General features: G+C 40.1%; 1 protein-coding gene across 1 annotated transcript in view; it reads right to left on the bottom strand.

Moving 5' to 3' along the window:
- Positions 1 to 13,860, bottom strand: part of LOC121378442 (extensin-like) — a 65,269-nt gene that overhangs the window by 6,931 nt on the left and 44,478 nt on the right. The window contains exons 5-8 of the mRNA XM_041506613.1: positions 10,659 to 10,792; positions 8,903 to 9,019; positions 3,295 to 3,503; positions 315 to 503 (exon numbers count right to left, since the gene is read on the bottom strand). Coding sequence (XP_041362547.1) covers positions 315 to 503; positions 3,295 to 3,503; positions 8,903 to 9,019; positions 10,659 to 10,792 — 649 coding nt within the window. The remainder of the gene's footprint in view (positions 1 to 314; positions 504 to 3,294; positions 3,504 to 8,902; positions 9,020 to 10,658; positions 10,793 to 13,860) is intronic.

Here is a 13,860-nt window from a genome sequence, read left to right as displayed (position 1 = left end):
TAGTTTTAGCAACTGGCTAATTTGACAATGCACAGGGTGAGCCCTGAAAACAAGTTTAAACAAAACATGCAATTAGACAGTGACACCGTTAAATAATAATATTATTAATAACATTATATATGTGGAACATATGGTAATAAGGAACTTTCAAGGTTTTTAATGGTTATATGTGGATATGTATATTATGCAAGTGATACAAGCACGACTGAAAAAATTAAGCGTTTGTTAGTTTCATGCATAATAGTATCGAGAGTGTTTGTTTCACTGTCCAGAAAGAAAGGTCACTCGTAGATATATATGTAGGCAGTCCTGACCTTCATTACACTCTTGGTTCTCCTCCGTCCGTTGTCCTGTTGAGGTATCACTGTCCGATCCCGTGTAACGTTTCAGCTTTTGGAACGACCCTGATGGAATATGAGATTTCGGATGCAGTCCAGAGAACCTCATTTCGTCATCCTCCGAGTTATGACGCAACAGTCGATTACGCTGACGCCGTGGTTTTTCTGCAATATGGTTCATGGTGGTTTCATTCTGTGGCTTTTGCGCATATTCCAAATTAATTACTTCCAATGGCATTGCATGTTGTAACATTGTCACGCTATTTAGTACAAGCACAATGGAACAAGAGCGGAGACGCCAGAAGAAGGATGGATTACCCGGGGTACAAGGATCAATAAGTAATAATAAAAATAAAAAAACCCGCGTGCCTGATGTTTTTGTTTCAAAGGACGAAAGAACATACTAATTTTGAAATAAATTTTTAAGACCATGACCATAAAAAGGTATCAAAAAATAAATTAAATCCCGCAAAACAATAACACAAAAAAGCAAAATGTATACTTTTTACATATATCGTCAACGTCCCTAACTGCGTTATGCTTCAAATTCCGTTCATTTTGTTTTCTCGTGCACGGTTCGCGCAATCAACATCAGATTTGTTGTCATCGGCATGTCGTTCATTTATGAGGTTTTTCTTCACAGTTCAGGAACATTTTTATAAACAATAAAGTTGAGAAAAGTAAGTATCTAAATACAAAACTTTACAAAGCCCTAAAACCATTAATTTTACTAAGTCGTTTTTGTTTATTCCTTAAAATTACAGATATCGGGTCTACATGACTCGTAGAAATTGACCTAAAATGGAGAAAGATGAATTAACATTCGGTGCGTGTCACATGACTTCACACGTGCCAGATCAACAAGGCCAAAGAATTAAATTTTTACGATTTTTAAGACCCCTGTTGTTAGAATTTGTTTTCAATTATTATATTCGATCTGCAAAAGGTATGCTACATTTTTGTGTCTCTATTGTAGTGAATAGTATTCATAATGCATTCATAACAGTTGTAAATAATTTTGAGTATATAAATTGTGTTAATTTAGAATCAATTCATTAAAAAATATTTTTTTTACAAACTATTCGCAGGTATGAACGTAATGCCTATCAGTATTGACATCAAGTGTGAGCGATGTCTGCTGGTAAAACGCGGACCGGAACCAGAACGCTTGATACATTGAATGTTTCCTTTTAAAAAATTAATAAATTAAGTGTTCGGCAACTGTGCATAATTAAGAAACATATATTTTTTTCATGTAGTTGCCTTAAAAATGGAAAATGACGAACCGCACATGCGCAGTACGATTATTTTTGCAAACGCATGCGCCTGAACGCAGTTAGAAACGTCACACCCTTTCCTCTTTAACGGAGGGTTTTTCACTTTTATTTACTAGAATGGATTTGTTTTACGTCCACATTGTTGATTTTTTATGTTACTTGATTGCAATTTATTTTGTTTCACGTATTGTAGCTGAAAAATGTAGAATAGTATTTCCGTAAATATCGTATTCGTGTTTTTGTCGTTAGGTGAACGCAGTTTGGGACGTCGATGGTATATTTTCTTAGTTTTTACCCCCAACACTCCAGCGACACCTTTAGGGCCATTTAAATATTACGTAACGCTCTAGGGTATGTGTGTTTGTTTGTGTGTGTGTGTGTGTGTGTTGGGGGGGGGGGTAAGGGGGGTCCCAAACGTTATGTAGCGCTACGGTGAATGGTGGGTGTAAGTTTCTGAACAGCGCTACGTAAAACACTTTTATTACTAAAATATTTAGATTTTTTTTTAATGTTTTCTTTTTCATAAACACTCTCACGACGACAGTGTTTAACGTAGGAAGTTATAGCTATTGTCAAATCAAATCAAATCAGTTTATTCATAAATACATAAAAGCAAGTTAAAATTATATTACACCAATAGAATGATTTTTGGGGGAATGAAGGGGGTGGGGTGGGTCCTTCAAGCGTTACAAATGTTTTTAAATTTTGGGTATTTTGGCAACAATTGCGATACTTAATATTTCAACGACACTCTTTCTGAACATCATGCAAGAAAAACGTTTTGCCATATCTAATCACAACGGATATAAGGTATTTTCTAAATTCTCTAGAGGTGCTTTACTACAACAAATTAGGTACATATATGACTGTTACTCAAAGCTGCTATTTGAAAACATGAACAACTGTATCTATGGGTAAATGATTGATATGCAATATATATGAAGTTAGTAGGCCTATATATGATTTTGTTCACTGAAGACTAGTTCGAATTACGCATCTATTTGACGTATTCTTTTTCTCTACCCCCCCCCCCCCCCCCCCCCCCCAGTTTATGAATAAATGTAATTTATCTATTCTGTCACTTTGATAATATAGTCTGTTTTGAAATGTATAAAGATTTAATAATTAATTTATGGGCTTTTCTAACTTTAAAATTAAATTAAAAATCTATGCAGTTATTGCTAGTCTCAACCTCTACAATGGAAGACATCTGGACTGCGTTCAACCAGACCGAGCGGATAAAAAACGTTCGCTAGACTGGTATATATGCGTTTCACGGTAAACCAAATGGCTACGTTGGGAACCAATCAAATAGTTCGCGTTAACGAACCGTTTGCTGGCTGAACTTGGGGTTGTCTTATTTCAATAACTTTAATTTTGTTCGACATAGAAAAAAACTACCCCCAGATTTTTAAAAAAGGACGAAAGTACACGTAGTACAATATATTTTAGTCTGTATTAAAGAATGACGAGCTTAAAGATGAAATCTTAGTCTACATCTAGATGAAGATTAATTTTTCAACTCCACACGTTTTGGAGGCCGAGCGCTCGCAGTCGTTAGCTAGACTGGTTTTTATGCCTGATATTTAAATTAATCTCACAGCACAAACTAGGCTGAAAACCAGTCGAACTGTTTGCGAGCGCCGCCCAGAACACGCATCCGCTTTCGGACCACCAACCTTCCTGTTGTTCTCTCTCTGCCTCTTCTTTCTCCGTGTCCGTCATCCACTGCAGCACCCGGAACGACATGGACTGCTTGTTGGGTTTCGATCCCTGCTGGTACGAGACCGGCTCGTGCTCCACGACTGGCTGTTTGGCGCTCTCGTTGGCGTGGATCATGCGATACGTCTCCGACTCGATGATGTGCTTGGCCACAGGCTTGTTGTAGCTAAGATATAATCATAATAGAAAATGTTTTATTTAACAACACATTCAACACATTTTATTTACGGTTATATGGCGTCGGACATATGGTTAAGGACCACACATATATTGACGGAGGAAACCCGCTGTCGCCACTTCATGGGCTACTCTTTTCGATTAGCAGCAAGAGATCTTTTATATGCACCATCCCATAGACAGGATAGCACATACCAAGGCCTGTGATGTACCAGTCGTGGTGCACTGGCTGGAGCGAGAAATAGCGCAATGGTAATAATAATACTAATAAAGATTTAAGATTATAAATAAATCATCCTGCACTGAGGAGGTTTCGAACCAAAGACTCTTTGCATGAGAGTCCAGCGGGAGCGGGCATTTATGGTGAGCACTATTGAATTTTGAATGTCCCGTAGGATTAAGTCAAAAATGTAAAAAAAAATGGTAATTTGGCGCCTAATTTGGAGCGGTTCATCGAAAGTAACTTAAGGAGGTATCTGATTAATTTTCAGGGCCGTACCCTGACCAAAATCCATGCGGGGGCACTAAATTTTATAAATAATTTTTAACATACTATAAAGATTAAACATTTCTTTGCTATTACTGGAGATATATAAAAAAAAGAAAAAAGGACAAGATTCTCAGGGGGGGGGGGCAGCTGCCTCCCCTGCCCCCCCGGAGGGTACGGCCCTGATTTTTAACTTATGCCTTGGTCACAAATGGCCTGCGGCGTGTTGGCGGCGGCCGTAAGTCCCCCAAATTGCCATAACCGTGCGGTGGCCGCACGGTAGAATACAGTAGCCGTGAGGCGATCTCAAGGTTTTTTGCTTGTCGCAGGGGCTTACGATTTTTTTTTAATTTGACATTAAAACTTTTTTTCGGAAATCGCAAGGCCGTACCTCACGGTTTTTACCCTGTCTGGTGTGCCTAGAAAATCGTACGGCAGCCGCAACAACCGTGAAGCCTCCTTACTGTCACCTCACGGTAGTCTTGCGGCCTCCGTGAGATGGCCGTACGATGTTCTAAATATCGTACGGCAACCGTGCAGTGACTTTAGGGCTGCCGTACGATGGCCTAACGGCAACCGTAGAGTTGGCGGCCGCCGTACGATCATCTTTCTAAAGAGGTATATATTGCCTGCTGTGACACTAGCCAGATCGTCAAGATGGCCTTGCGATTGCCTTGCAGTCGCCGTGAGGGCGCCTCGCGGTTTGTTAACTATCGCCTTGCGGTCTCCTCACGCATTTTGATTTCATGACTTTTACGATTGCCGTGCGGACCCCGTAACATTTGTGAACACTGCTTCCGCAGCCCGCAAAGCCGTACGATTTGTAAAAAATCCCATCTACAAACCGCAGACCGCAGAACCGTGCGGCGGCAGCATCATATGTGACCGAGGCATTAGTTAGCCGAATTATAGCTCTTTCTGAAACCTTGCCTATTGGGGGCCGTCGTGGTTTGTCGCCCCTCGTTTTTGCGCTTCGGAGAGCTGGATCGATTAAAAATACTGATATACTATCCAACTTTTATAACAAATTTAAGTCTCAGCGTTTCACCAAATCTAAAAAAATCATATGTTAAGACGCCGCGGTCTGACGTGTGCTAAGGCGGCGTTAAAACAAGTATTGCTTTCCTTTGCTTAAAGGGACAGACCCTAGTTTTTAAACACTAAGGCATATTTTTCACTATTAGAGCCGTTTATGATCACTGAAATCAAACATTACTTATATTTTATTCTTTAGATTATCCATTTCCGTACAACCGAAGTGTTTCTGGTCATCCTGGTGTTTCTAATACCACGCAATGCATTTTTGATATTAAAAAAAAAAAAAAAACCGCCCGTGCGTCTGATAAGTAACGGTTATGGAGTCGCGTTTTAATCTATATTTAAGGGTATTTCAACCTCACAGACTCTTGTTTCACTCAGTTTAATCCAAATTAGTAACATGTTTGTAAATTAACCAAACTTAGTGTTCATTTTTACAGGCTGAAATTATGGTCTCGGCAAAAAATATGTCTTAGTGATTAATAAAATGGGTCTGTCCCTTTAACACACAGCTAAGAAGACACTCCTGCATTTTACTGACATACTATTTTAGACAGGACTATTTAAAAGGAGCATGAGCATCACGTCGAAGATAGCTCTGACGCTGAGTGCACTCAGAAGAATGTAGCAGGCCCTGGGTTACCGTCGCTTTCCGCTTGCCTCGATAACATTTTGTCCAGCTATTTATGTATACATTTTACTGGCTTCAGTCAGACGCAAGGAAAATGGTATTCTCATTAGAACCACGTGACCTGGCAGCGGGCCAATGAGGAGGCGTTTAAAGCGAAAGGAATAAGAAGATAAATAGGGTAGATGGCGATAACTGGAGATCAGAAACAGGCCGTTAGCTGATAATAATTCTTAGAATGGAAACATGATAAAATATAAAGAGCGAAATCTCTAGCTTTTACATTAATAAGGCTATTAGATACCGGTGTTAACTCGTTGGTATGCACGGCTTACCCACAAGATAGGATTTGGTTACAGATGTACACGGATCATTAATTAAATTTTAATCATTATCCACGAACTGCGCGTGCTATTTTAACAAAATAACTTACTTTTGAGACAGGAATATTAAGACAAGAGTTACGTTTCTGAGATAGGTATGTTAAGAAAAGAGTTACGTTTCTGAGTTATTAACGTAAACCAAAACTGCAAATACACGCCCATCAATCAAAAACCTGCCATATTCCAATTATGATGATGATAGCACGACATTTTTGTGCCCGTATCTATGATTCCAGTACACTATCTCAAGGGCGGAATTTAGCTCAGTCGGTAGAAGGAAGGAAGGAAGGAAGGAAACGTTTTATTTAACGACGCACTCAACACATTTTATTTACGGTTATATGGCGTCAGAAATATGGTTAAGGACAACGCATATACTGAGAGAGGAAACCCACTGTTGCCACTTCATGGGCTACTCTTTTTCGATTAGCAACAAAGGATCTTTCATATGCACCATTCCACAAACATGATAACACATACCACGGTCTTTGATATACCAGTTGTGATGCACTGGTTGGAACGAGAAATAGCCCAATGGGCCCACCGACGGGGATCGATCCTAGCAGTCGGTAGAGAACTTGCTTGGGTCATAGGATCGCCAATTCCGAACAAGTGTCCCACAATTGGTATATCAAAAGCCGTGGTATGTGTTGAACTGAGCTCTCTGTGGGGGAGCGCATATATAAAAGATCCCTGGATGTATATAACTGTTTGTTTTACCAGTAAACTACATATTTTTAAAAATTACAACATCCTGGAGAAGCGATCAATTTTGGTCAACGGAAAATGTTTCTGGGCACCCTTATGTTACTTATAGCTCCAAATGCATTTTATGCGAGGCATGAAAACTCACACGCCTCAGGAACAAGGGTCATTAACTTTAATCGTATGAGAAGAAGTTTGGTGTTGCCGAGTTGACTACTTTTATTGATTAAAAGCAAGGACTCTGTTTACACACATTCTTCGTTATGGACCACTAGCTTGAACGGGAAATAAGCCAATAAGGGTCAACTTACTTAAAGGTGGTTTATCATAGTGGCATGTGCCTATTTCGCTATTTTTACATTTATTTGTTACACATAATTACATATCAATAGACCACACACATAATCTTTGCATAAATAACTCGCAGTCGGGAATATCAAAATTGCAATGTATTTATGACTGCAACGTAAACAGTGGCGTTCGGTACGACTAAGATTCGTTTTTTTTTTTTTTATCATGTAACAAAACTGTACCTCAGGCTAAAGCGCCACAATAATTTTTAGCAACGTCGTGGATGTAATGTCAGAGGATATTGACTCTGAGCCCATTTCTGACCTAACGCCCCAACCCCTCCCATACTTGTTTTTACACAGTCTTCCCTCTGAACCCCCCCCCCCCCCCCCCCCCCCCCTTCGTTTACATACCACTGCTGTAAATTCCTTACTGAAATGATGAGCTTCTAGAACTGGCTATGGACGTGTATGCATATTTTTGATTTATGGTTATTTTCGTGTTTATATCCAATTAAGTTAAAAGCACGCTGTCCTGGGAACACACACCTCAGCTATCTGGAGGTGCGTGACGTAGCCCAGTAGTAAAGCGCCCGCTCGATGTCTGGGATTGATACCCGTCGTTGGGTCCCATTGGGCAATTTCTTGTTCCAGCCAGTGCACCACGACTGGTATATCAAAGGCCGTGGTATTTACTATCCTGTCTGTGGGATGGTGCATATAAAAGATCGCTTGCTGCTAATCGAAAATAGTAGCCCATGAAATGGCGACAGCTGGTTTCATTCTCAATATATGTGTGGTTCTTAAACATATGTCTGACGCCATATAACCGTAAATAAAATGTGTTGAGTGCGTCGTTAAATAAAACGTTTCCTTCCTTCCTTCCTTCTACCGACTGAGCTAAATTCCGCCCTTGAGATAGTGTACTGGAATCACAGATACGGGCACAAAAATGTCCTGCTTCTTCTTCTCTTCTTCTTCTTCAGCTACCTGGACTCACTGCTGGACAGTAGGTTGGTGGCTACTGACACAGATGTCGGTGTAGTGGCTTTACACCTACCCATTAAGTTGTCAAACTCGCCCTGGGTGGGAGCCGGTACCGGGAGGCGAACACAGTACCTACCAGCCTTAAGTCTGATGGATTAAGCACTACACCACACAGGCCATATTATCAATGTTTGTTTATAATCAGACGTGGATCCAGACGGAGGGTGCTGGGGGTGCCTACCCATCCACTGAACTTCAAAATGCCCCGAAAATCACATGAATGTAATGACTTTATTTCATTTTAGTGGGCAGATGTAATTTGTTAGTCAGCTAGACGTTTCCAAAGATATATTGTTTTTATATAATGCAGTCTTATGAGAATTAACAAATTTCCTAAACCTTTTACGGGTTATTGGAAACAAATGTCAAGTAAAATACTTATAATCCTGTGGGCCCCATTTCACGAAGCGATCTTAGCCCTAAGATCAACTTAAGTGCATAAGGTAGCTATGCGCTTAAGGTAATCGTAGGGCTAAGATCGCTTCGTGGAACGGGACCCTGGATCTCGTCTTACGAAGCGATCTTAGCGCTAAGATCACCTTAAATGATCTTAGTGCTAGGATCAGTTAACTAAATGCGTAAGACGTTACAACCATTTAAAGCACGTCCTAAATTTAATGCGCGATCGAAAATATATATATATTTTTTTTTAGAGGTCTGCTGTTAATGAACTTTGGAATACTGTAGATGCACTTCCCTGATGTTGCACACACCTCCTACACGCATTGTGTATTCGCCCCTGGTACGTTGCATATCGCTGTGATGTTTTTGTTCCAAAGAAATAATCAGTAATAGAGCTGATCAACTAACCTTGCTGCCACCGGGCCTGTAGCGACGAACTGCTGTCTGTTGGGCGCGACGTTTTCGTTTGTGGGTGGCGTATCCATTTGTTTCTTTTTCTTCGGGGCAACAGCTGGTGCTCGTTTCCTAGAAGTGGAAATTACAGTAAAGCATCACAAACAACAGTGTCGGGCGCTATGACGCGTTTTTGTATGCTGTATGCTGTGCTAGTGCAAGAAGGTGACACATTTTGACTGATGACAAAGCGTTTATGCAAATTCACATCTCAACGTCTTACATCGTACAATAAACTTGACATTAAATTTTAGTTATGAAAAATGTGTTATTGTATTATTTTCTTAAAAGAAAGTTGTTTACTACAATAAACTTGACACTTCGTGATAAAAAATTTTACACACACACACACACACATATATATATATATTTGTTAAAACGAGTTTTAAGATATGCCATACACAAACACAGTAATACCAAAACACATTTTATGACGACTGACTCACTATAGATCCCCTAATCTAATTTGCCAGTGGGGTTTTCCTTTTTTCTTTTTTTTTTCATTAACGCCATTTAAAATCAGTTTTGTTGTCTGTACATTAATCACACCTCCCGAAGTACAAGTCATCCAGTTAGCGGCATTTAGGTTCCAGCCTGATCTGAATATTTAAGATGCACATCTGTGAACTACTTCCTACTCCTAACAAATCAGACTGGGGCGTTTTAAATGTCAGACAAATATCCAACAACAAAGACTTGTATTATGTTTCCGTAAGCACGGATAGTCAAAACAAGAGATGGTTGTCCATACTCCCCACACCCTGTATCGATGTCAGAGATTTCTGCAAATGCATGCATTAGCGAGACTCAAGACTCAGACAGAAATACAATTTATAAAGTAATAAAACCCAGGAGTCGGCAGCGATGGGGTGGGCGGGAGGCACAGCCGACCAAATCTGAACATAATGTATTGGGCCCCCAGTTGAAATTTAAATTAATATATAGCTGCCTTCACCCTCCCCAGTCGCCGTCATCTTCTGCCTTTGTGACTTTGAGGTTCTGGAGTCAATTTCACAAATCATCGTAAGTTTACGTCTGCGACTAACAGTTATATCGGTCATACGTTTACGTATGTTTGACATCTATTTTACACAGAAAACTACATAATTAAAGAAGATGGAGCATCATAAGGACAAAAGAAAATGAAAGATATGTACTTCAAACTATATTTGTTCTACTGTTAACAGTAATAAGAACTGTGGTTTAGTCATAGATTTGCGTTTACGTGCAAAACTAGGCTTACGATATTTTGTGACACTGATTCTACCAAAGGACGGTTGATCAAGACCAAGATCAAAGTGTTTAACGTTCACATTCAGAGCAAGCTGTTGTAGCGCACGCCTGTCCTAGGCACAGGTGTCGGCCTCAGTCGGCCCCTCCGTCCAGGACAGGAAAGGGTTGGGGAGGGAGGAGGAGGGACCGCCTGCACTGGCAGGTGCAAGGGAGCACCAGCAGTCCGGCAGCAACCGGTAACAGGCGGAGGGTGGTATGGTGCAATGTAATTTGGAATATCCCGTAGGATTGAGTCAAAGGGAAATGGGTGCGCGTTTTTGTGAAGGAAATTGTGCGCAATTTTGAACGGTCGGTCTAAAGAAAACGTTATTGAGCTACGTAAAGGTTTGGAATATTACTGGGACGAGAGTAGCTCGGTGAGGGACGGTTGATGGAGAAGGTGGCACAAATCGCCAGGATAAAATACTGCTATACTCACTGTGTTTTCTCCTTGAGTTCCGCCAGGTCAATTCCGTAGGAGAATGGCTTTGCTCCTGGTTTGTTCATGGCGCTCAAAATACCGTCTGGAACCTTCTGTCCACCACTCGGCTGTTCATGATGGTCATCCCGAGTCTGCGACAAAACAACACGGTTAATACACACACACACACACACACACACGCACACTGGTAGGGACAACCACAGACATTTGCATAAAACAAGATACAAGAAGTTCTAAATAGCTAAATAGAGCAAAAGTGATATTTATATGCAAAACAGAAGTATATATATAGTTAAATGCCGAAATAACATCAAACCGATATTAGCTGGATCTTACACACTGAGAAGATAGTGGTCTACTTAAATATAACTGGCAAGTTCTGAAAAATTAAATCATTTGTCACAAAAGACGTGCTCGTCTTTACCTATGTTTGAATGGTCAGTTGTCGTTTGTTACAATCTCAGCGCATGTCCGGTTGTGTCAAAAGACAAAAGAAACTACACATACACCTATCCATCTCTTCTTTAAACACAGGGCCAAGAAACACTACAGACGGAAAGACTTCAGCGGTCCGCATATCAAACAGTACAGGCCAGAAACCAGGTGGAAATCCCTAACCACATATACCATCACAATACGAATCCGGAAAACATCTCATCGACAAATAAATGAAGAATGCAACACGCAAACAAGACGAATCAAAACTGAACAGATAATGAGGGGAGTTCACCAAGGTGGCATTCTTAATCCGTTGTCATTCTTGACAGACATTTTAATGTGTGTCCACCTTTTTTTTTTCTGAAGGAATGTACTTCACGACACAAGAGACATATCAATCTACAGCGATACTAATACGTATCAACTGTTTTTTAGTGCCGGGGGACATAAAAATAAATAGTATTATAAATGAAGAAAGGAGCAGTTAACAATTATTTTCATTTGTACGAGTGTACACATAACTCGATGGTATGTGTGTGTGTGTGTGTGTGTGTGTATGTGTGTGTGTGTGTGTGTGTGTGTGTATTAAACTTTGTTTTGTTCAACGACACCACTATAGCACACTGATTTATTAATCATCAGCTACTGACCAATCTGACATGTTGTCTTAGAGGAAACCCCCTACATTTTTCAATTAGCAGCAACGTTGCCCCCTCCCCCAACCATAAGCCAATTAATGTCAGTGGATTCATATGAATAGTACCAACGTAAGGCAATGATCTGAGGCTTCCCAACTTGACACTGTCAATTTGATCTGGCGTAATAAACAAAATGTTAAATATTGCATGTACACACAAAAATTAACTAACATTAAACAAATTTAGCTGCCATTTCCTTAATTATAGTAACCTAATAAAGTAAGTAACCTTATGAATTACTACTTTTTTTTCTTAACCCGGATTGAGCACACGAGTTAACGGTTGCCAAATTTGTCCCCCAAAAAAGAGCTCACATCAGGCATCTCTGTTTAGCGGATGTGTGTGTGTGTGTGTGTGTGTGTGTGTGTGTGTGTGTGTGTGACGTAGCCCAGTGGTAAAGCTTTCGCTTGATGAGCGGTCGGTCTAGGGTCGATCCCCGTCGTTGAACCCATTGGGCTATTTCTCATTCAAGCCAGTGCTCCACAACTGGTGTAACAAAGACCGTGATATGTACTGTCCTGTCTGTGGGATGGTGCATATAAAAGATCCCTTGCTGCTAATCGAAGAGAGTAGCCCATGAAGTGCGGCAACGAGTTTTCTCTCTCAATATCTGTGTTATCCTTAACCATATGTCTAACGCCATATAACCGTAAATAAAATGTGTTGAGCGCGTCGTTAAATAAAACATTTCCTTCCTTCCTTCTGTTTAGCGGTTTTGGTGTGTTCACACAGCTTTATAAAAGCTATGTCATGTCCTATTTTATGAGTGCATGTCAACAAACTGCTTTTTGCCAATTTTTGAACATAAAGACAACATAGATCTAAAACATTTGATTTTACCCCTTGATATTACAACCAAAACAAAATCAGTTTCCTTCTTTTTTTCTTTTCTTTTTTATAATGGTTCATTGAGTACAGCTTTAAAACTCACAACATTTATAACATATTCCAGTCATGCTCCTGGTTTTGACACTAAGTGATAATGTTTACACGCCTGTATTTAAAAGGCAAGGCGTACGACCTGGGGTCGTAAAACGAGACACAGTGGAAAGTCCATGTGTGTGGGTAAGATCAAAGCGATGTGGATTCGTAGATCGAGAGTAGCTTTTACATCCAGCATAACAGCAAAAGACGAAGTCAAACAATAAATTAACATTTTGAATATTCTCGGACGTTCACCCCAGCCATCGTATCCGTTCTCTTCCTTTTAGCTTTCTTTCATTCTTTGTTTCTCTATCTCTCAGTCTGTCTCTGTTGGTGTTAATTGTGTTCAAGTGACACCGATGTCTCCCATATATGTTTCTCCCCGTTGCTTCCTGTCTTTGTCTGTCTGTCTGACTGACTGTCTGTCTATCTATCTGTCTGTATCTGTTTGTATCTGTTTGTCTGTCTATACGTCTATCTTTGTTTCTCTCTCTCTCTCTCTCTCTCTCTCTCTCTCTCTCTCTCTCTCTCTCTCTCTCTCTCTCTCCCCCCCCCCCCCACTCCCCTTGGTAATTGGTCAATGTGGCTGAAAGTCGTCTATATACTAGTAATTTTAACATAACTTTCATATTATTTTACGCAAAGTATTAGTAAAGGATTTATTAAAATAAAAGTACAAAAAAAGTCTCCACCACGAATACAACTACCCCTCACAAATATATTCGAAAGCGTTTCTCACAGTTATAGGCTTCAGTGAAATAGTAATGACAATGATTTATTAAATGGTATATCTTATTCGTACAGAATATAAAATAAAAATTATTATATGAAATATATCAATTTTAAAAAACCCACCCCAAAATAACCTTACCTGTTGTGAACAAGGTATCCAAAGTTGCGATTGGTACAACTCCGTAGACATATTAAACCGTAATACTAGCTCCTGTGCTTTCAAGCCAACTCGATTGATCAGAAAACGCGAGCAGGGTACATACAATGATCCCTTGTTACTCACATGTGATGGGCAATGAAATCATCTAACGAGAAGGCGAGGCCAGAACTGCCTGAGGCGAACAAAACCCATTTCCTGACATTTGAGTTGGTCCCGTCCATGTGGCCGTAATTTCACAGCGTAATCC

Source organism: Gigantopelta aegis, chromosome 8 (assembly GCF_016097555.1).
Source record: "Gigantopelta aegis isolate Gae_Host chromosome 8, Gae_host_genome, whole genome shotgun sequence".
Taxonomy (NCBI): domain Eukaryota; kingdom Metazoa; phylum Mollusca; class Gastropoda; order Neomphalida; family Peltospiridae; genus Gigantopelta; species Gigantopelta aegis.
Note: the sequence above shows the minus strand (reverse complement) of the source record. Positions and strands in the feature narration are given on the sequence as shown.